We start from the raw sequence: 20596 nt of genomic DNA, 5'->3' as shown, positions 1-20596 counted from the left end.
AAAAAAAAAAAAAGAGTCACTCCCTATGAAAAATTGATTGAGCAGAATCAGAGATATCCTCTTCTTTATTTCATACATTCTTCTTCCTTGTTTAAACACGGTGCCTACTTTACCCAAAACTGAAACTTGTTAAGTATAGATGATGTGGGTAAAACTTTATCACGGCCAGCTTGACTGAGTGTCTTTTTGCCTTACAGTAAAACTGATAAGCTCGCCTTTATGGTATTCTGTATTCTCACTTATGTATTGATATATATCTCCTCTTTGAAGCAGGTCTGATGCTTTGGGGTCTGTGCTCTGTGCCTATATAAATGTTAAGTTGTATTTGAGTTGCTAACACTTTATGCTATATTTAGCTAAGATTAACAAGTATCAATGACTTCAAAACAATTTTTCATTGTGAAAAGTTTGCTTGCATCCGTTTGTCTTCCCTGTTTTCTCAGCTGGATGACAGGAACTCATCCCAATGACATATTGCCAAAATCTTCTCTCTGAGTTTTATCAAAAATAAACAAGCATAACTTGAATTTCTGGATCTCTGCAGGTAACTGATATTAAAGGATTTCTGGTTATTTCATTTAATATAATAGTTTCAGTCCATTATTGCTAGCTGCCACTGAATGCAGCTTTAAATATTGTGAGATTACTGGTACCAATATGAGTAACTGTTTGTTAATTAGATACAAAAAGCATTAAACTAAAACTTAATTAAGCTAAGAACCAGCTATGATCACACTGTGATTGACTGTGCAGCCTTTACAGTCTGTCCTCTGTTAAAATGTAATGATGAGTTTGTGTTGTAAGTTTGCACTTTGTGTAACGTCACCAAGTCATGACTCAGCCAGTGTTTGTACTTGCACTTTATGGATTACTGTCCCCGACTACTGTCCTTTTTATCCCACTGCTTCATTTATTATGCTGAAAATGATAAACTACACCCCTTGTTGGATTATTCTGCTGAGAATAAAATCAAGTGTTTATACATATGTTTTGTTGTTTGTGTCATTTGGAAAAAGTGATTCCTCCATGAAGAGACAAACACAGGATGAACGTTGACTGGCATTAAAATGTGTGATTACGCTGCTTTATTCATCAAACCATTCTGCACCTTCTTGAGTAAATTTTGATTTCATGTAAATATGCTTGTTTTAAGATAACAAAATATGCTATAATATGATGAAAACATACCAACAACTCAGGGATGTTGGTGGACTTCTTGGCATTAACTGCCTGCTTCAGGTCCTTCCACAGCTTTTCTATAAGATTAAGGGCGGGACTTTGACTCGGCCATTCCAAAACATTATCTTTCTTCTGCTCTAACTATTCTTTGGTAGAATAACTTGCCCGTTTAGGGTTGTTGTCTTACTGCATGACACACTTTATGTTGAGCTTCAGTTCACAGACAGATACCTTGACATGTGCTGGTACAATTTAGAACTCATAGCTCCTTCAATGATTGCAAGCCGTCCTGGTCCAGAGATACTGGTCCTGGTTCATGATACTACCATCACCATGTTTCACAGATGGGATAAGGTTCTTATGCTGGAACGCAATGTTTGCTCATCGCCAAACATAATGCTTCTCATTCAAGCCGAAAAGTTCAACTACAGTCTCATCCATCCACAGAACATATTTCCAATTGTTCTCTAGCTTATCCACTTATCTTGTAGAGAGAAGTGGCTTTTTTCCCCTACAACTCTGCCATACACACCATTGATGTTCCATGTTCTCCTGATGGTGGACTCATGAACATTGACTGGAGCCACTTCAGGAGAGGCCTTTAGTTTCCTAGACGTTACCCTGGGGTCCAATGTGGCCTCTCGGACTATTACGCGCTTGCTCTTAGTGTGATTTTGGTGTTTAGTCTGTCAATGGCATGAAATTGACAAAAAAGCAGTTCAGTTCAGCTCAGCTCATTAAGCAGATTGACATCACCTGGACTCCTTCCGTTGTCATCTAAGGTGAAGCTGATCAGAGAACAGTGTTCTAAACCACTGAGCCAACAGACTTTAACAAAAATGAGAGGAAAAAAATCTCTGTTTTGAAGATTAAAATGTATTTGTCTCAAACTAGAGCTTGAAGCCCAGAGATTTGTACGTCATTAGTGAAAGCAAGACTAGTTTAACATGAGAATGAATGATATGTGTAAAAAGTGTTTGAAGGAAGAGAGAATCTGTTTGTTTAAGAAACCGGAGTGAGAGGAGACACACATCCTGCAGACTGTATTGCAGTCAATGAGAACATGACAGGGACTCTCTATCAATTAAGGTTCAGATCTCAAAAACTATAAGTCCTATGTGAAATGAATTTACATTGTGAGAGAGAGGAGGCTTGTGGCAACATACTGAGGCAAGAAATGTGCTTGAGGAGTTAAAATTGTGGGAGTGACAGCAGTTTAGAAAAACATTTCTGGTCTAAAACTATCTGTGCTCTCCACTGTGCCTGATCACATGACAGACTGGTGAGACCTGAAAAAGTCTGAAAAACCCCTGACTTTGGGCTTAAATTGCTGAAAAACTAAAAAAGATATCACTGAAAATCTGATAACTTTGAAAGGTCAAAGTTTTGTGAACATTTTACAGTTTGAATGGTGTCTGTAGGAGAAGGGACGTCCGAGCAGTTGAGTGTCAAAGTGATGAAAGTTCCAACTCGGTTGGACGGTTCGTCCCATAGACTGCCATTATAAATTTTAATGTTTTAAAAAATTACATAAAATCGCTGAAACATGTTACATTTCAGAAAAATACAAGCACACATCTGCTGAATGAGTTGCACAGATTGACAGTTGAATGGTTTTTATAGCACAAAGTATGCAGCAGTTGAAATGCGGCAAAAAACGTACGGAAGACGGAATAAGAATAAAGAGTGAGAAGAACGCAATCACACAATAAAGATTTGGATAACAAAAGTATGAATGCTTTCAGCATTCACACTAAATATAATATGAAGAAAGTAAATGAAATGCTCATCTCATTATTAAGTTATTCCTTATTATTAACGTAATGGTTCAGGTGGACTTTGGTGTTTCACAATAGAAGTGGATGTCTGACTGTGTGCAATAGAGAAATTTTAGTCTGGACCAAACTGGTTGAGCTGGCTGACTGACGTTGTCATTCTTAGGGCCGTCCTGCTAGCATGGCTGAAATAACTCAATCTATCTGGACATTCGCTTGGTATATTTGTATAATTGTACTTGTCTATCTCAAAAACAGCATCAGTAATGTTTTTAACATGAAACATTTTGACGACAAGGAACAAAATGATTTTCCGAATGATTACTGTTAGTGCAGACTACAAAATTTTTGCCATAATTAGCTCAGACAAATTTTGTAGATCTGTGACAAAAACCCTTGAGTTGGCACAGAATCCACACTTGTGCTCGCCATGATGGGTCTTTTAGTTCGAGGGGTCTCTGGGACTGGTGTTGACCACATCTTCAGCCATCCTAGACACTACATCAGTTTTCAAACATATTTGATTTCATGGTAGACAAAAAACAAGATGCGTTTGATTTTACTTGGAGAAGAGTCTGAGATGGGAGTAGAGCAGTATCCAATCAGAGTCTAAAACAAAAAAAACATTGTGGCTACAAAGAGGGTGAGGATCAAGACTAGTGTTCCACTGATTGTGAACATAAGAGATCGAAGAGAGGCTCATTGAACTCTGACCCTCAACAAGCTCCACAACTAGCCGGGTATAAAAGTGACTTCTCACATGTTTTTTGTTGACTATCACAGTCATTCGCTCTTGTCACTGATCTCTCCAACTAGAGTAATCTTGTGATCAATACACCTGGTCTGAGATCAGTTGTGTTGTTTGTTCAGCCTCATGTCTACATGACAACAGTCTGGGAGAAATATTTCTTGTGGTTTGAGCAGCTCAGCAACTCTGAGATTTTCAAAGTATTGTGGTCTGTAATTGCCCTTAAATAACGACGATATCTTGAAAAATATGATATATCAAATAGATGTAACTTTGACTAAAGATGGTAGAGTAATGTTGCTGCTGATTTGTGACTCAGGAGCAAACAGGAGAAATCTCACAGAGAAAAAGTCATTTTAAACAGTCAGAGATCCTCATCTCACCTCTGAGCTTTGGTCTGGTTGTCATGTTGTCCACACAGAGGGGTTTCAGAGGGATGGACCCCCTCCTCTGTCTCCTCACACTCATTCATTGCAAGCATACACTTGCACACAAACACACTCAACTATTATAAGTAAAATGGCAGACAGAAACCCAGTTCATGAGTTCATGAATGTTGGTGTTAATGAGTTGTAATTATCAGCCCACCTTCCCTACAGAAATAAATCTTGTCTTATTGTGTCTATGAAGTTCACTGACACCATGAATGTACTTCGGTTTGTGTCCATTTTGTGTTGTCATGTCAGACTCTGCACTGCCTGATGTGACCACTAGATGACCTGAGTTCATTTGTCTTTACCAGCAGTAATAACTTCATTAACACACCAACAGGATCAATCAGAATCTGTGTTTTTTCTACACATTTGATCAGCTGTCAGTCAGACACAGCTTCTCTGCGTTTCCTCACTAGTCACTGAGTACATGAGGGCTGAGAGCAGTTATCAGTTAATCAAATAACTGCTATTTCTGCAATTAATGCTAGCATGACAACTTTTAAAACATGTTGTGTACACTGATCTGACAGTGTGTGTAAAATCCAACACGGCACAAATTATTATGTTGACTGTATTTCAAGAAGCAATATTAACTTCAAAATAAAATAAGCTAAAAAAAAACTGTAAACTGTAGACTTTCTAAATATGAGTGAATTATATGTGGATTCATTCAGTACTGAACTCTGACTTTATTCTTTATTTGGATCCTCATTAGCTTCCACAAAGTGGTAGCTAGTTTTCCAGGGGTCCAACAACAACTATAAAACAAACAAATCAAAATAATAAAACAAGAAAAAGCTAAATAAGACAAATGTTGAGATTAGAAAATGAGTGACAGGTGGACAATACAAACTTACAAAACAAACAAAAACAAAATTGTCAAGATAGAAATAAAGGGAAAATAAAAAATAATCAAATAGGTTTCAAAACAGCAATAATTAAAAGTAACATCTTTGTTAAATTCTTTGATTTTTTGAAAGAAAATGTACTTTTGATGTGTTTTATGTCTGTGGAGCAGATTCCAGGCAGTGGAAGCTCTATAGAGAACAGTTCTCATTATACAGGTTGTCATGGTGCTGCCAGATGACCAGTGCTAACTTGAAGCGTTGACAGAAACCAGTAGGCCTATACAAGTTTTCTCGCAAAATAAGCGTGGTGAATTATTCCAATTTACAGTTTTGCATAAATAACAGAAGACTAGATTTGAATCTAACCTCTAACTAATTGCTCTTTAACGGAGGCGGGGCGGTTATCCAGACGTACATTTGCAAAACCGACCAGTGTGTTCACATTCTTAAAGTCATGTCTCTTTGTTAGACAACACTTTTGGTAAAGCATGAATGCCACTCAACTCATCGTATATCTTGTCCTCTATGACTTCGGTTCCTGTTTCTCACCCTTGTTACCGCTTGGCGCAGAAGACGCAGCACTACTCGGACAAGTGACACTGAAGCTTTATTAAAGCAAATACTGTTGTAGGGCTGGCAGTAAGATTCATTAAAATATATAAAGCGTAGTTACAATACATTTAAAGGGTGAAACACACTGCGTCACAGGAGTGAAAATCAACTGCTGAAGAACAACGATGTAACAAGTCAATAGAAAGCAGCATCTCTTCTAGATTTAGTTCATAACCTTTTCTTCACATCTGCGACCATCAAGTCCCAGAACACAATAATAACGTAATGATATGATCTGCTTATCTGCCCAATCACACAACAATTATCTTATAGGACACCAAAATACTATTTTAGAAGAGCTGCTTTATTCCACTTTCACTGTATAAGCATTGAATCTGTGTGTAGCCTAATAGCTGACTTGTCGGATGTGACGGAAAAACGTAACATTAATTATCGTTAGATTCTGATCGATCTTGTTGGCGTGTTTATGAAGTCACCGCTGCTGTGCGTCGTGCGTAAATGCGCACAGCATCTCTCTCACTTTGGAGACTCACATGATTCTGCTGCCGTGTGATGCTGCAGGTATTTCACAAACTCAAAAGAAATAATCACACAGCCTCAAGATCCTGGATTACATTCAGTGACACATGAACAGACATTATTCTACCCCGTTACAGACCTGAATCACATTAACCGCTGATTTTTGACATTTCAATATGTTACATAATAGATGCGAAATACTAGCGAGAAGTAAAAGAGGAAAAATACACGAAAGTTGATTTGTGATTCTGGAGAGCTCTGTGTGCACCTCTGCTCACTAAAGCCACACAAACTTGTGCGTTCTCTGCAAGATTGTATTATGGACAAATCTATGTGCTGAAAAGTGTAGAAAAGCCTGAAACACTGGAGACAACCTCTGCTCGCCGTAAAAATAACTTTACGGTCTGCATCCTTAATACATTCATGACCTGTATCCGTCTATTTTATGCTGCGCCATATTTCTTCCCCTTCGATTTGACGAATAACGGAAATACGGTTGTAGGAATACTGCTGAAAAAGAAAATAATCTGTTACACTTTAATGGTTGATTTCTACTGTAGCCTTCTGCTAAATCCTAAGTACGATATATTAAGGCTGGCAAGAAGATTCATTAAAGTATATAAAGCGTAGTTACAATACCTTTAAAGGGTGAAACACACTGAGTCACGAGTGTCAACTGCTGCAGCCCAAAGATGTAACAAGTCAACAGAAACCAGTGTCTCTCCCCGATTTAGTTCATCACATCCCCTTTTCTTAGTTATGTTGTTTGTTTCCTTCAGCGAAAGTACAATTTAAAATAAAGTTATTCGACATTATTTCATATCAGACTGATATCCTGACATTTTAGATAAAATGCTGCCCTCTTAAACTTAAACAATCCACGATTAAAGGATACCTACACATGATTTTCGATGTTCCTCGAAAAGTGAACGCTGGTCCACTTTAAACTGATCGATGTCATCGAGCAATGCGATGAATTTCTTCATATTATTATATTCAACACATACACTTTAAATCGGTCTGTGATCACCTGAACGTGACATGATAGTCAGACACTATCGACATTCATCATCGCCATCTTACTTGAGTGTCATAAATACATGCAGCTGTTTACCCAAAATGTCCTCAAACTGAAATGTCATTTTGTGCCTAATGACAGACTTATCTTGGACTTTTAGCTACTTGAAATAAAAATGTCCCAACAGCTCTGATGGAGCTCATGATTGATCCAGAGGAGCTGTTTTATTACAAACAATTCCACTGTATAAACCTGGAATCAGTGTGTAACATCTGGCTGACCAGTCTGTAAAAAATATCCGTAGATTTCACAGTGGAAAACTGTGAAACTGCAACAGTTCAAAACTGTAAATCGAAAAAAGGTTTAACACAGTTTTTGAAACGGTAGAACACTGTAAAAGAATATACCACCCTGAACAGTATAAATCAGTTTTCTTCAATAATAAATACAAAATTTACCCATTAAAAGTCAATAAGACCCTATAAGCTATAAAACAAACACAAAGGCTTAATTAACACACACACACACACACACACACACACACACTAAATGCACTACTCAGCATATTAATGATCAATTAATGAGTGTGTGAAAGAGCTATGGATGGATGAACGGATGGATGTGTTATCCTTTAGGCATCACCCTCATGGACGGTGGTATATCTATGATCACCCTGGCCAAATAGGCCTATTTGCAGGCCTATTGAATCAATGAATTTTGAATATATTCATCTTCCTGGTTTTGAATCTATTCATCTTCCGGGGCAAGACCAGAAAGCCTCTGCACACACTTGGACGAAATCGATCTCTGCACAAGGTAAGGTATGTCGTCATGATTGGTGAAATCATAAAACATATGAAAACGTCAATTCAACACATTGAAGAGTTCATTCTAACCGAAGTTATGAATGAGTGGTGTAATATTTAGACGCGTCTCGTGTGTACAGATTACTAGCTAAATTCGCTGCCTAGTGACAAGTGCTTAGCATTTAGATTTTTGGCCATGTGTTGATGAAAACATTACTTTACAACTGTATTAAGCTTATGCTTCGATTAGACCTGCAACTTCAAGTGTAACCAAGATGGTCATGACATGTCAATCACGTTTGTTTTTATCTGCATGCTTAGTAACGTCTTAATCGAAATCTCGCTCTGATTGAGAATTGCTAATCCATCCTGTGCACCGAAACGATATCCGATTTCATTAGCCAACGCTTTTGCTTGGTTACCGAGTGGTGGATAGAGTAGGCTATTTCCACTATTTGGGTTTTAACACAGTCCGTTTTTATGTTGCAGGTTTATTTTCTGCATTTGGGAGATTTCGTCGACTGGTAAGACATTGCCCAATTGTGTTGTGGAATGTTAACGTAAAAGTGGCGCGGTGAAAAGTTTCTGGGGATGCATGCTTGCTTGCTTTTTGGCCTCGCTGTCCTCTCGTACTTGTGGATTATTCCAATTGAACACACATTTTCGACATGCAGAGTAGCAGCTAGGTTAAGTGTGAGGCAGAAATACCGGTAGATAACATTGCTGTGGAGTTATCCCCAAGTTAAGTATAGGCTTCCATATGTTTGGAGCAGGTGTGACTCTTTTTTGTTATTTTTGTTATCAGCGGGGGTTGTTATCACCGAGTGGGGAGAGTATTAGCTTCGCTGTTGCCTGCAAAGTGCAGCTAACTAGCAGCTTGCTTGGGTTACTGTTTTGCAGTTTATTGAGTGGTGGAGACAGCAGGATTTCTGTTTCGGCGCCAGGAAGTTAACTCTGCCTGGTTTATTTTCTCCACTGAATGCACTGAATGGCATATTCGCCGACTGGTGAGACCTTGCTAAATGTTGTTGAGTAGATATGTAAAGGTGGCGTTTGCGTTGAGAACTCAGTTGGGTTGATTAGCGGTTGAGAGAGGGGCTTTTTCCTAGCTCGTTTTCCCCACGCTTTCCAGTCTCATACTAGAAGTGTTCCGTGTGAATGCGTAGTAGGTTATGTGAGGTAGAAATAGATATTATTGCTGTGGAGTTATTCCATCTGTCCGACATTTGCTTAATTTTTATTTTGTTTGGAGTAAATTAAAAGTTTTTTTGCTCAGATTTTTTGTTAGAGAGTGCTGTTATGAAAATAGGCTTCCTGCTGACAGCAAAGTGCAAAATAGTTACATGCTAGTTGCTAGTTTCTGTGCATGCGGTTGGGGGAGGGGGGTCCGTTAAATTTCAGCTAAATTTGAGGCAGAAAATGATTGAAGTTGTGAAGTTACTATTGCATTTTCCCAAATATTGCATTACCTTGTCTTTTGTTTGGGGGAGTGAATTGTAAGTTTTTTTTTCCCTCAGTTAAATTTGAGGCAGAAAATGATTGCATTGCTGTGAAGTTACTATTGCATCTTCCCAAATATTGCATTACTTTTTATTTTGTTTGGAGAGTGAATTGTAAGTTTTTCCCCCTCAGATTTGAGAGGACTGTAGCCTATATGAGTATATGGGCTGTAATATGAGAATAGCCATGCTGCTGCCAGCAAAGAGCAACTAAGGCAAGGTGAATAAGTAGTTCAGATAGGCTAATGTTGTTTTCATTGATGACTTCACTATGTCCTATTCATGTTGCATTTGTGGTTTGTCTCTTGAGTCATTGAAGGCGTATGTTTTGCATTGCCAACTGCATCGCAATGAACCCCGCACAGTTTTCAAATGTGTTGAAGTTGGTTGTAAGTGTGTGTTTGCCAAGTATGTTTCCTTAAAGGCTCACTACTATCGCCATCATACTGGCAAATCAGTGTCTTCACAAGGCTTCACTATGGAATCCTTGAAATGCACAGTTTCACTTTGTGAGTGCCAGTGTAATGGCGTGAAAGGGTTGGTTGCACATCTAAAGGAGCACATAGATGGGGGATGTCCAGTGAACTGCCCAGTGGCAGGATGTAAAATGGTGTTCACTGTAAAATCTACCTTCACTGCCCATATGTCTAGAAGGCACAGGGACTGCCCTGTCAATGTCATCAACAGCTCATGTGGTAGCGGTAGGTCAACACATTTTGTTGACTCGTGTCCCTCCACAAGCACCACTGTAACTACAGAGCGACCAGGTTGTCTCTCGAATAATGAAGACACTTTAGAACACAGTGGTTTTGAGGATCTGTATCTCAGAAATGTGTGTTTGTTGTACGCAAAGTTACAAGGGCAATATTTAGTTCCAACCTCTACTATCCAGATCATAGTGGAAGAGATGCAGAACATTCATGAGTTGGGGCAGACACATACATTGAGCAGGCTAAATGTACTTCTGCAAACACTGGTATCAGACGAAGTCAGAGGAAAAGTATGTGATGCTGTGAAGGAATCAGACGTGTTCTCAGCTTGCCACACTGGCCCAATGAGAACAGCCTTCTCTAGGACTAAGTGTTTTAGAGAAATGTTTAACTTTGTGGAGCCCAAGCAACTGTTTTTGGGCAGAGATGAAAACAGAGAGAAGCGATTTGCCTACTATGTTCCAATCTTGGAGACACTGAAGAATATGCTCACATCAGGGTTTTGGAAGGGACTGATGTCAGAAAATCCTCCAGAAAATTCTCCAGACATTCTCAGTGATTGCTGTGATGGCAAGGTGTTTAAATCGAACACTTTCTTTCAGGATTTTCCAGCTTGCCTTAAGTTGATTTTGTGCCAAGATGCCTTTGAGGTTGTGAACCCCTTGGGTTCAGCTAAAAGGAGACACAAACTTCTGGCTGTGTATTTCTCCCTACTAAATTTGCCCCCCCATATGCGATCAACCGTCGACCACATGCAGCTGGTGCTACTCTGTAGAGAAAAGGATTTTACAGAATTTGGCCATGCCAAAGTTTTCTCTGAGTTGGTGAAAATGTTAGAGGAGAGTGGGATAACAGCTGATGAATCTGTTTTTAAAGGAACTCTCTACTGCATTGTTGGAGACAATCTTGGCTCACATTGCATTGGAGGGTTCACTGAAAACTTAAGCTCATCAGAACATTTTTGCAGATACTGTCTAATTTCTCGTTCTGAATTTCAGACTGACTTCCTGTGTCTTCCTGGCTTGCCTCCTTGTCTTGGACATGATGTCTTTGAGGGTGTCCTCTCCTATGACGTGGCACTGTATCTGAAGTACTTTGTGAAAAAAAGAAAATGGTTCACATACCCTCAATTGAACAGGCGGATTAAACAGTTCCAATTCAAAAACACAGATGCCTCCTCCAAGCCGTGTGAAGTCAATCCTAAAACACAGAAACTGTCCGGTCATGCCATACAGAATTGGAACTTCTTGAGATTTTTGCCTCTGATCATTGGAGACAGAGTACAAGATCCACAGGACGATGTATGGCAATTGACCCTACAATTGAAGGACATAGTTGACTTCACATGTGCTCAGAGCATCTCAAGATCGCAGGTTGCTTACCTTGATGCTCTCATTCAGGAATACATGGACTCTCGGGAGACACTATTTCCTGAAACCAACTTGAGACCCAAACATCACTACTTGCGCCACTATCCAGGGTTGATGTTAAATTTTGGCCCATTGATTAAGGTCTGGGCTATGCGCTTTGAAAGTAAGCATAGCTACTTCAAAAGATGTGCAAGACAATTGAAGAATTTTAAAAACCTGCCTCTCACCCTTTCAAACCAACATCAGTTGTTACAGGCTTACCTTACAGCTGGATCTGTTGGTCCTCAAGATTTGCAAATGAAGGACTGTTCACCGTTTTGTTCTGAGCTTTACTCTGAATAAATTAACAGTGCAGTGGTGCAGTTTGGTTTCACAGAGACAAATGCTAAGATCACAGCAGATGTTCAGTACAAAGGGATAACTTACAAGAGGGGTCAATTTGTTGTCACTGGGAATGATGATTTGGTTCAACCAAATATCTGCAAAATAAGACATAGCTTTACATAACTTTGTTGGCCCTGAATATAAACTTAATAAAATACTAATGAATGAACAATGTTTGACTCCTAGTCTATGGTTAAGAGTGTTCGAAAGGTAGCCATGGTATTGAGACACATGAAAATGATTGGTAAAAAAAAAAAACCTGCAACATCTTGCACTGTTTTCCCATCATATTTACTATAGTCTTTTGATTTTACCAGCTTTTCATTGTCTTCAACTTAATCTGTAAATTGTATTGTAATGCCTGTCTACCTACATTGTATTTTGCCTCCATCTTCCTACTGTCTGTCTCTGTATAAGACCTCATGCCTTGCCAATCTCCTACCTTGTTTAACAGGACAAGAGCGCACAGGAGGCCTCTAGGCCCACCATGATGGTAAGGCATTTATTTTTCATTTCATTTAGACAATGCAACTGTCAACTAGAGGTTGCTATATAAATCCAGTGTTGGCTAGCAAATGAGCAGAATTTTGTGAATTAACAGTTTCAAATAAATTGTATGGTTGTATGAGCAATATCGGTTTTAGTGTAATTCTTGTCTAGTCTTTGTGATGTTAACCTGTACATGTTCCTATGTACTACCAAAGGCCAGCACAGGTGAAGACCACTAAGGAGGATTGAGTACCCTCTGCCTGTGATGATCAAGGGAAGACCCAGGCTAAAAAGCTGCTATCTAAGGTATTGTAAAAATGTTCTTTGCAGTTTGCGTTCACTCACATTAGATCTATTACTGCAAGGAATATCTGTGTCTCCTCTTGCTGGTTGGTTTGTGGGGTTGTTTGTCTGTTCCACAAATAACTATCAAACCACTCATCTGAGTGATCTGTCATTAAGAGGGTGTCATCCTAATGGTATGGGTGTGTGCAATGACATGTTTTATGTTGATGGGGTTAAAAAAAGAAAAAAAAATCTAAACGTAAACAACCCTCTGTTGCCTTTTGTCACTTTGCTGCTTGGAGCCCTCTCGCACAACAGTGCACCACAGGCAAACTGTAAACTCCCTGTGTTAACTCCCCTGTCCCACTTTCCTACCAGGCCGAGCCACAACGTCCAACTCACCTCTGCATTATGGCCAAGATACGAGGCTTGTCAGCTGACCCATCAGTTCCTGTCCAAGGTGAGACAGGGCAGCTTTGTATAATTGTGGTGGTTAATATTACACAGCTCAAACAATTTGTGTGTGAAATTGACGCCATTTGTGTGTGACCACCTTCGCCTGTTTCTACCGCTGAACAACTGTGTGTAAACGAGTGCCAGCATGTGTGTGAGGGTGATCATATTTGTGTGTGTGACCACCTTTTCTATCTGTGTGTGCGTGCGGCTGCGTGCGAGTGCGTGTTGCAGCCTTCACCCTCGATACGGAGAAGCCAGGCTACGCCCTGGATGCAGAAGACGAGGCATGATGGAGCAGCTGCAGAAGTACAGGAGCTCAGGGCCATGCAGTTTGAGGAGATGATCGAGAGGCTGCAGAAGGGCAGTGGACAGCAGGTATAGGAGGCACACACACACACACACAGACTCAGTGGGGGCTGTAAAGAACACTGAAACAACGCAATGCAAAAAAGTCAGTCATAATTCTGTGAAATCAGCCTGCCCAGTTAGGAAACAGCAGTCCATTTTGCCGTCTGTTGTGCAAATTTAACAGGCAGCAGGTAATAACCAAGACACCCAAAAAGTAGTTAAACTGCTGATCGTGTCCACAGACCATTTCTCTTTTCATCCTATCTGGTTGAAGATGTGCCATCAGTATTACCTCTACTTCAGTGGGTGATAGACACTGCTTAATGGTAGCTGTCAGGGGTGAGACACTGTCAAAATGCAAATGTGACCAAAAATATCAGCCAGAAAGAATGAAAACAGAAGTAATATGGGGAACTCACCTGCCGAATAATTCAATTTTAGGGCATGTCTTGGTTATTAACTGTCATTTCTACTTGTTGCCTGTTGGATTCACAATCAGTGTTGTTTTATAGCTTGAAAGGCTGATTTCACAGAAGTATGATTGACTGGGAATTATATTTTGATGTTGACTTTATTTGTTTGAGCAGTGTACTGTAGTTGTCATCTTCAGGTTCCACCACAGCAGTGTGTTTCAGCTAATGGACTATGCACCCACTGAACTGGTGGCAATTTCATGTAACAAATCAATTGAATCATTTATTCTATCGGTACTCATTAGTTATAATTGCTTAATGTTGCCTTTGTTCTCACAGCTCTGTGCTTGCACTGATGCTCCTGATTCACAATGGAACCAGCAAAGGTTGAAGCAGCTGACCTTCTTCGTTCAACACTCCTTCAAGCCAGGTTGGATTATTGATGTCCAGTACTGCCCCCTTTTTGACTTTGCAAGCTACAGAAAGGCAACACCTTTGACCCCTTTCAATGGTTTGTGGACTTTGGGGCATTTTCCATACCGAAAGACTGTTGAAATCTTTGGACTTCTGCCAAATTTTCCATGTATAAGGTAATACTATTCAATCATTGTTTAAGGAGAACAAGAACATTTGGTACAAAATACTCAGAATGGCAAACAAACAGCTTATGTTAACTGATGGGGGCACAGAGAACTGTAAGTTATGGGAATAAACAATTTTATGCCAAACAAGGTTATTTGTGTGGTTGATTGTGATTGTGTTAATATTTATTAGGGTTAAGTTTAAGTTGAATGTTAAAAACTATTTGTTTTTCCCAATGTGTTAAATGTGTTTGAAACAAAGGCTAACAGTGACATCAACATTTATTCTGCCAAAATGGCACAAGTGGGTAAGCTGTATTTATTATTAATATTTTGGCAACCCAGCTCCCAGTTTTCCACCGTTAAAATAATGTTAGTGCCTTCACCGTACTTATTACAATTAAGTGCTGTAAACAAGCGGCAGATTTGTACTGTATTTTTTACAGTAAAATTGAAAACAGCCTTCTAGTGTCGAACTCTGCACATACATCATTCTGTACAGTGAAGCTCAAACATCCAACTGAAGGAACAACAAGAAAAACATATTTTCCAGTGGAGGGGGACATTAAGAAGACAAAATAGCAGCCAAATCAGAGCAAGGAAATTAGAAATTCCTTGACATTGGCATTCTGAACTAAGCCTTATACTGTTCATTTATTTAAATAATCATACACATACACATATATCATTTCAAATTTTTTATTTTTGATTTATTACTAATCATTACTTATTTACTTTATTTAAAGCACTTTACTCAAAGTGCTTTACAACAAAAGAAATTACATGCACCAAGTGCTTCACATGAAAAAGAAATAAAAAGAACATAAAAGCATGTAAAAAAACATTAATGTAACATAAGAATGCATATTGAATAATAATCAAAGAATAAAATATGATGTGGCTGGTAGCTTGAGGAGGGAAAACTTTCACAGGACTCTGATGAAAAAAAAAAAAAAAAAAAAAAAAAGGACAAAACAAGTATTTATTCCACAGTTTGTAGTATCTTCTTACAGGAGTATTCAAAGCCAAGTTCTCCTAATCAGAAAACTGTACTACGGTAAGAAAACCGTGTCGCTCAGTCTTTACTTGAACCTCAACTTTTCAAAACCACAGGTTCACCCTAATAAAACACAAGGAACCTTTATCTCTTAAAATGACAGTAACCTACTCCACTGTTTTAACAGAAAGCTTAAATAATGTTGCCGTTACAAAATATCATGCTTACATCAGCATCAATTAAATCAAATGATTATTAGCTGAAATTTAACAAATGACTATTAATAGCCGAGCTGCAGAGTTTTGGATGAGGTGAAGTCTCGCAGTGACTTTTTTCGGGAGGCCAATAAAAAGTGCATTACAGTAGTCTAACTTGTTTGAGATGAAGGCATGAGTTAGTTTCTCAGGCATCTTTTTGATTTATAAATGGTTGTGCTTTTTCTATGTTTCTAAGGTTAAAAAATGATGTTTTCGTCACCTTGTTGATGTGTGAACTGAAGTTTAGATCTGAATCTAAGATAACACCAAGACTTGTGACCTCAGATTTAATCCAGGGAGTTAATTTCCCGGATTATTAAACAGCAATTCTCTTTTTGTTTTGGGGCCAACGAGAAGAATTTCAATTTTATTCTCATTTAATTTTAAGAAGTTATTGCTCATCCATTTATTTATTACTAACAGACAGTTGGGCATGGAGTTTATAGCTGCAGCATCATTCAGTTCTACGGATATGTACAGTTGTGTATCATCGGCGTAACTATGATGTCACCAAGTGGCAGCATGTACAGTGAGAATAATAACAGACCGAAACAGCTCCCTTGTGCAACCCCATAGCAGTTGTCATATTTCTAAGACACATGATCTCCAAGGCTGATATAAAACATTTTCCCTTTGATGTAAGTTTTGAGCCTGTTTAACACACAGTCAGAAAGACCGACCCACTTTTCAAGACCATTGATTAGGATGTCATGGTCAACGCTGCACTTAGGTCTAGAAGTATAAGAATTGAGACCAATTGATGGCAGAGGCTGCCATGCAAGGTGCCAACCTGCTCGTTAGGAGGATCTAATCATTCATTATTTGTCTCTTGTTGCAGGGAGAGGATGAGTTGAAGTTTCTGCAGGCTGGATAGTTGTAGGTGGACTAGTCGAGAGAGCCACAGGTGGATGTGTAGACTTTGTTTCCATCCCAGCATTACTTCCAACAACAAGCTCCTGGGTGGTGGAGGAGCTTGTCTTTTTCCTCTTCCCTGATTAAAAACACAAAATATAATTTACACAGCACACAGTTTCAAAATGCATCACATCTTTTCTCTGCACAGTGATCTTTTACTTTCAGACAGATTATATTCAACATATTTTTCTCATTTGTATTCCTTTTACAAATAAATCTCAGTTTTTGGTAATTGCCAGATATCTTCTGCCCATTTTTGTTCACATTTACCTTTTACATTATATTTTAACAACTCTTGGTAAATCAAATATTGTATTATTGTAAACTCACAATACTAGCCTTCCATCTAACATGAATCCAACCCCACATCTCAATTAACATGGTTCAACTTTGTGAATTCCCAAAGAATATCTAATTGTCATTTGAATGAATCTTTTCCTTTTTAATTTTTTATAACCACATACTCCTGAAACATAATCTAAAATACAACAAACACATCTATAAACATTTACATATTTCTATAACCTGAAGTTGATCATCACCAAAACTAAACTGAGCACTGCTTTCTCTGCCTGATTCTTGGAGATGTAAGACTTATTTCTGATTAATGTTAGGCCTCCTCTTTTACACCATTCAGAAAATCATTGCTTGTAAATCGTCCTCATTTTCTAACAGTAATATACAGAAACATCAACATTATAATGAATATTTACAAGTTCAATTCCACAACCGTTCCCACTGCTTTACCTCTCTTGTTAAATCAATAAAAACAGCAAATAGGGTTGATGATAGAACATTGCAGAAACATCCTGTGTAATATTCACTTCCACACATGTTTCAGATGAGCTTCATAAAACTTTAACAAGTTGATCAAATTCACACTTTACATCTAATCAATATATCTTATATTTCAAGATATCATCATTATTTAAGGGCAATTACAGACCACAAGACTTTGAAAATCTCAGAGTTGCTGAGCTGCTCAAACCACAAGACACATTTCTCCCAGACTGTTGTCATGTAGACATGAAGCTGAACAAACAACACAACTGATCTCAGACCAGGTGTATTGATTACAAGATTACTCTAGTTTGAGAGATCAGTGACAAGAGTGAATGATTGTGATAGTCTACAAAAAAACATGTGAGAAATAACAGGATAAATATGGATGGAATTAATAGGAAATTGACTGAAGAGAAACAAAATTCTGCTACATCAACGTTTGATACATCAGAGAAATTATATAATGAAGGAGAATTTAGTATCACACTGACAAGTGATGAAGTGATGATGAAGATGCTTATAAAGTGATTATGAATTAAATCAATAACAGATTTATTCTTGATTCTGTGGCCACTGAATGATTTCTCTCCTCTTCTCACACAGAGTTATAATTATGTTGACAGTTTCATCAATATATTGCAAAAAGTGTGTTAAAGAATCAATATGTGAGTTACAGGTTTGACTCACCAACTGTCTGAAGACAAGACTGAAACATCATCATCTGCTGCTTCTTCAATGGATTTGAGAAGAGAGTCCAGCTGGCTGCAAATAACAATCATTGTTATGTTATAATATATAAATATATAAATATAGATGAAATAACTGATTGAAAAGGAAACAAAATTCTGCTTCATCAACATCTGATATACGTCAGAGAAATCATATAATGGAGGAGAATCTAGTATCACACTGACAAGTTCAGATAATAAAGATGATTAGAAAGTGACTGCAAATAAAATCAATGTCAGATTTATTCTTGATTCTGTGTCCACTGAATGATTTTAATGATGTTGACAGATTCACCAGATGTTTTCTGATTGTTTGTTGATAAACGCTAAAAACAGGAAAAAGTGATGTAACATCCTGTCAAATGTTCAAAGACAAATAATAGACTAAAACTTCTCTATTTATAATGATGCTGCTTAACATATTATTCATCACAACCAATTATATTTTGTACAATCAGACAGAAAACGGAGGCTCGGCTCTGTTTTCTGTACTGCAGTCATCTAAGATCTACTCTGAACCAACTTAACAGACCTCTGCAGCTCTCTGACATTTAACAACATTTTATATCAACACAAGTTTGATCAATAATTTTTATTTGTCAACTTTTATCTTTCCCTTAAGTCTAATATTAACTTTTAGCAGTTTGATAAATACAGGCTCTGTTGTTATTGATTTGTTTTGTCTTGTTGTTATCAAGTGCTGGAATAAAACAGAAATTTTAATTATTATTATTATTATTATTATTATTATTATTGTTGTTGTTGTTGTTGTTGTTGTTGTTGTTGTTATTATTATGATTGTTGTTATTGTTATTATTAATATTACCCTCGGAGCAGTTTGATGGAAGATCATTTATCAGTATAAAAAATAGAAGGTCTGACCCCTGAGGAACACCTTTCTCTGTGTTAACTAAGATGGATTTTTTTTTTTTTTAACCATTTAATAGAACACACTGTTTCTAGTTATAAAGATATAAATGAAACCACAGTGAAGCAGATCAAGAAAGACCAAAAATAAAGTTGATGAAGAAGACCCAACATGAGAATATCAGCCATCCAGACACAACAACTGCTGGATACACAACTACCAGATAGACATCAGAAAAGTTCAGGAATAATGTTTTCTGTTCACACTGAATCATTTCTGGCTCTAACATTTGTGCTCATTTTGATCTTGAAGAAAAGTAAGTTGATTTTACTGATTCAAGTGTCTGTCAGTGTGGATACAAGTGACAGAAAAGATAAATGTAAATATGATCAGCTAACAAAACAAGCTGCTGAAACCAGAGATGTATTGAATGGAGGAACAGTTATTCCTTGTTTACACAGTCTGACTCAGGAGCAAACAGGAGAAATCTCACAGAGAAAAAGTCATTTTAAACAGTCAGAGATCCTCATCTCACCTCAGAGCTTTGGTCTGGTTGTCATGTTGCCCACACAGAGGGGTTTCAGAGGGATGGACCCCCTCCTCTGTCTCCACACACTGATTCATTGCAAGCATACACCTGCACACAAACACACTCAACTATTATAAGTAAAATGAGAAACAGAAACCCAATTCATGAGTCTTTAGATTTTCACTTATTTCCAAAGTTTGTTTTGGCCTTTCTCCATCTACTTCCGATTGAAGAGAGGCGATTGAATTTCTGTCCAATCGGAGCTATCCGCCTGGGTAGCGCTCATTGTCCAATTGGACATTGCATATTGCTGACTGGGTCGTGTGCAAGGTTGACTGGATAGGTGGGGCACGGTTTGGGTAGGGTTCTGAATTAAAGGACTCTCCAGTTTTCATCTAGTGTAATCAGGTAAAATTTTAATTTGTTCAGTACTTTGGTACTAACTAGAAAAATATTAGACTAAGATGGTGAAGATTATAAATATTCATCATCTCACTAATATTATATTGTTTCCTGTTTTCTACCAACAATCCATGTTTGCTTCTTTTAAGCAAGTTAATGATGTTTTTCTCACATTAACCCAAGAAGTGTTTTTAACCCAAACTGCAATGTGACAAGTAATTATAAATGGTGAATGACTGCAAGCTTTTATCCAAAGTGCTTTACAATTTCATCAACTGTGTGTGTGTTTGTGTGTGTGTGTGTGTGATGCACATAATATGTACGAATGCAGTAACATTTTACTGTTAGTAAAGTCTTACTTCTTTTTGAAGTCAATATCACGATCTGTCGACCTTTTACTCTGGTTGGACACACGTCTGTATCCAGAGGAAGCCGGGCTTCCCTGAGAGATTCTGACAGACACAAAAGAAAAGTCACCAGAGTGGAAAATTAGAACATTTGACAACTGCTGGATAAACAGAAACTTTGAGGAAAATATTTAAAGAAATCACCAAAAATTGATTCTCAAAAAGTTTGTGAAAGAATGTATATACGGGTTACAGGTTTGACTCACCTACTGGCTGGAGACAAGACTGAATCATCATCACTTCTTGTAATGTCCTTCTCTGAATATGAGGAGGGA

At 38.0% G+C, this 20596-nt stretch overlaps 1 protein-coding gene and 1 long non-coding RNA gene across 9 annotated transcripts; one reads left to right on the top strand and one right to left on the bottom strand.

Annotated features, from left to right (window-relative positions):
- Window positions 1–7632: 7632 nt before the first annotated feature.
- On the top strand, window positions 7633–14586 carry LOC121881532. Of its 8 annotated transcripts, XM_042389371.1 has the most exons (7): window positions 7633–7910; window positions 8390–8424; window positions 12318–12356; window positions 12568–12658; window positions 13016–13097; window positions 13325–13468; window positions 14194–14586. In XM_042389371.1, the coding sequence occupies exons 4-7, from the start codon at window positions 12618–12620 to the stop codon at window positions 14446–14448; spliced, it is 522 nt and encodes a 173-aa protein (XP_042245305.1). In that variant the 5' UTR covers window positions 7633–7910; window positions 8390–8424; window positions 12318–12356; window positions 12568–12617; the 3' UTR covers window positions 14449–14586. The 8 variants fall into 8 exon arrangements, 7 of the variants coding, with proteins under 7 accessions (XP_042245305.1, XP_042245306.1, XP_042245311.1 ...); XM_042389372.1 differs by lacking the exon at window positions 8390–8424; XM_042389377.1 differs by lacking the exon at window positions 8390–8424 and having other exon boundaries at window positions 7633–7915.
- Window positions 14587–15226: 640 nt separating this feature from the next.
- Window positions 15227–20336, bottom strand: LOC121881558. Its single transcript, XR_006091814.1, has 3 exons — window positions 20274–20336; window positions 18075–18149; window positions 15227–16680 (listed from the first exon to the last, which is right to left on the bottom strand). It is a non-coding gene; the product is annotated as an uncharacterized LOC121881558 (long non-coding RNA).
- Window positions 20337–20596: the final 260 nt, after the last annotated feature.

This window comes from Thunnus maccoyii, chromosome 16 (genome assembly GCF_910596095.1).
Source record: "Thunnus maccoyii chromosome 16, fThuMac1.1, whole genome shotgun sequence".
Taxonomy (NCBI): Eukaryota; Metazoa; Chordata; class Actinopteri; order Scombriformes; family Scombridae; genus Thunnus; species Thunnus maccoyii.
Note: the sequence above shows the minus strand (reverse complement) of the source record. Positions and strands in the feature narration are given on the sequence as shown.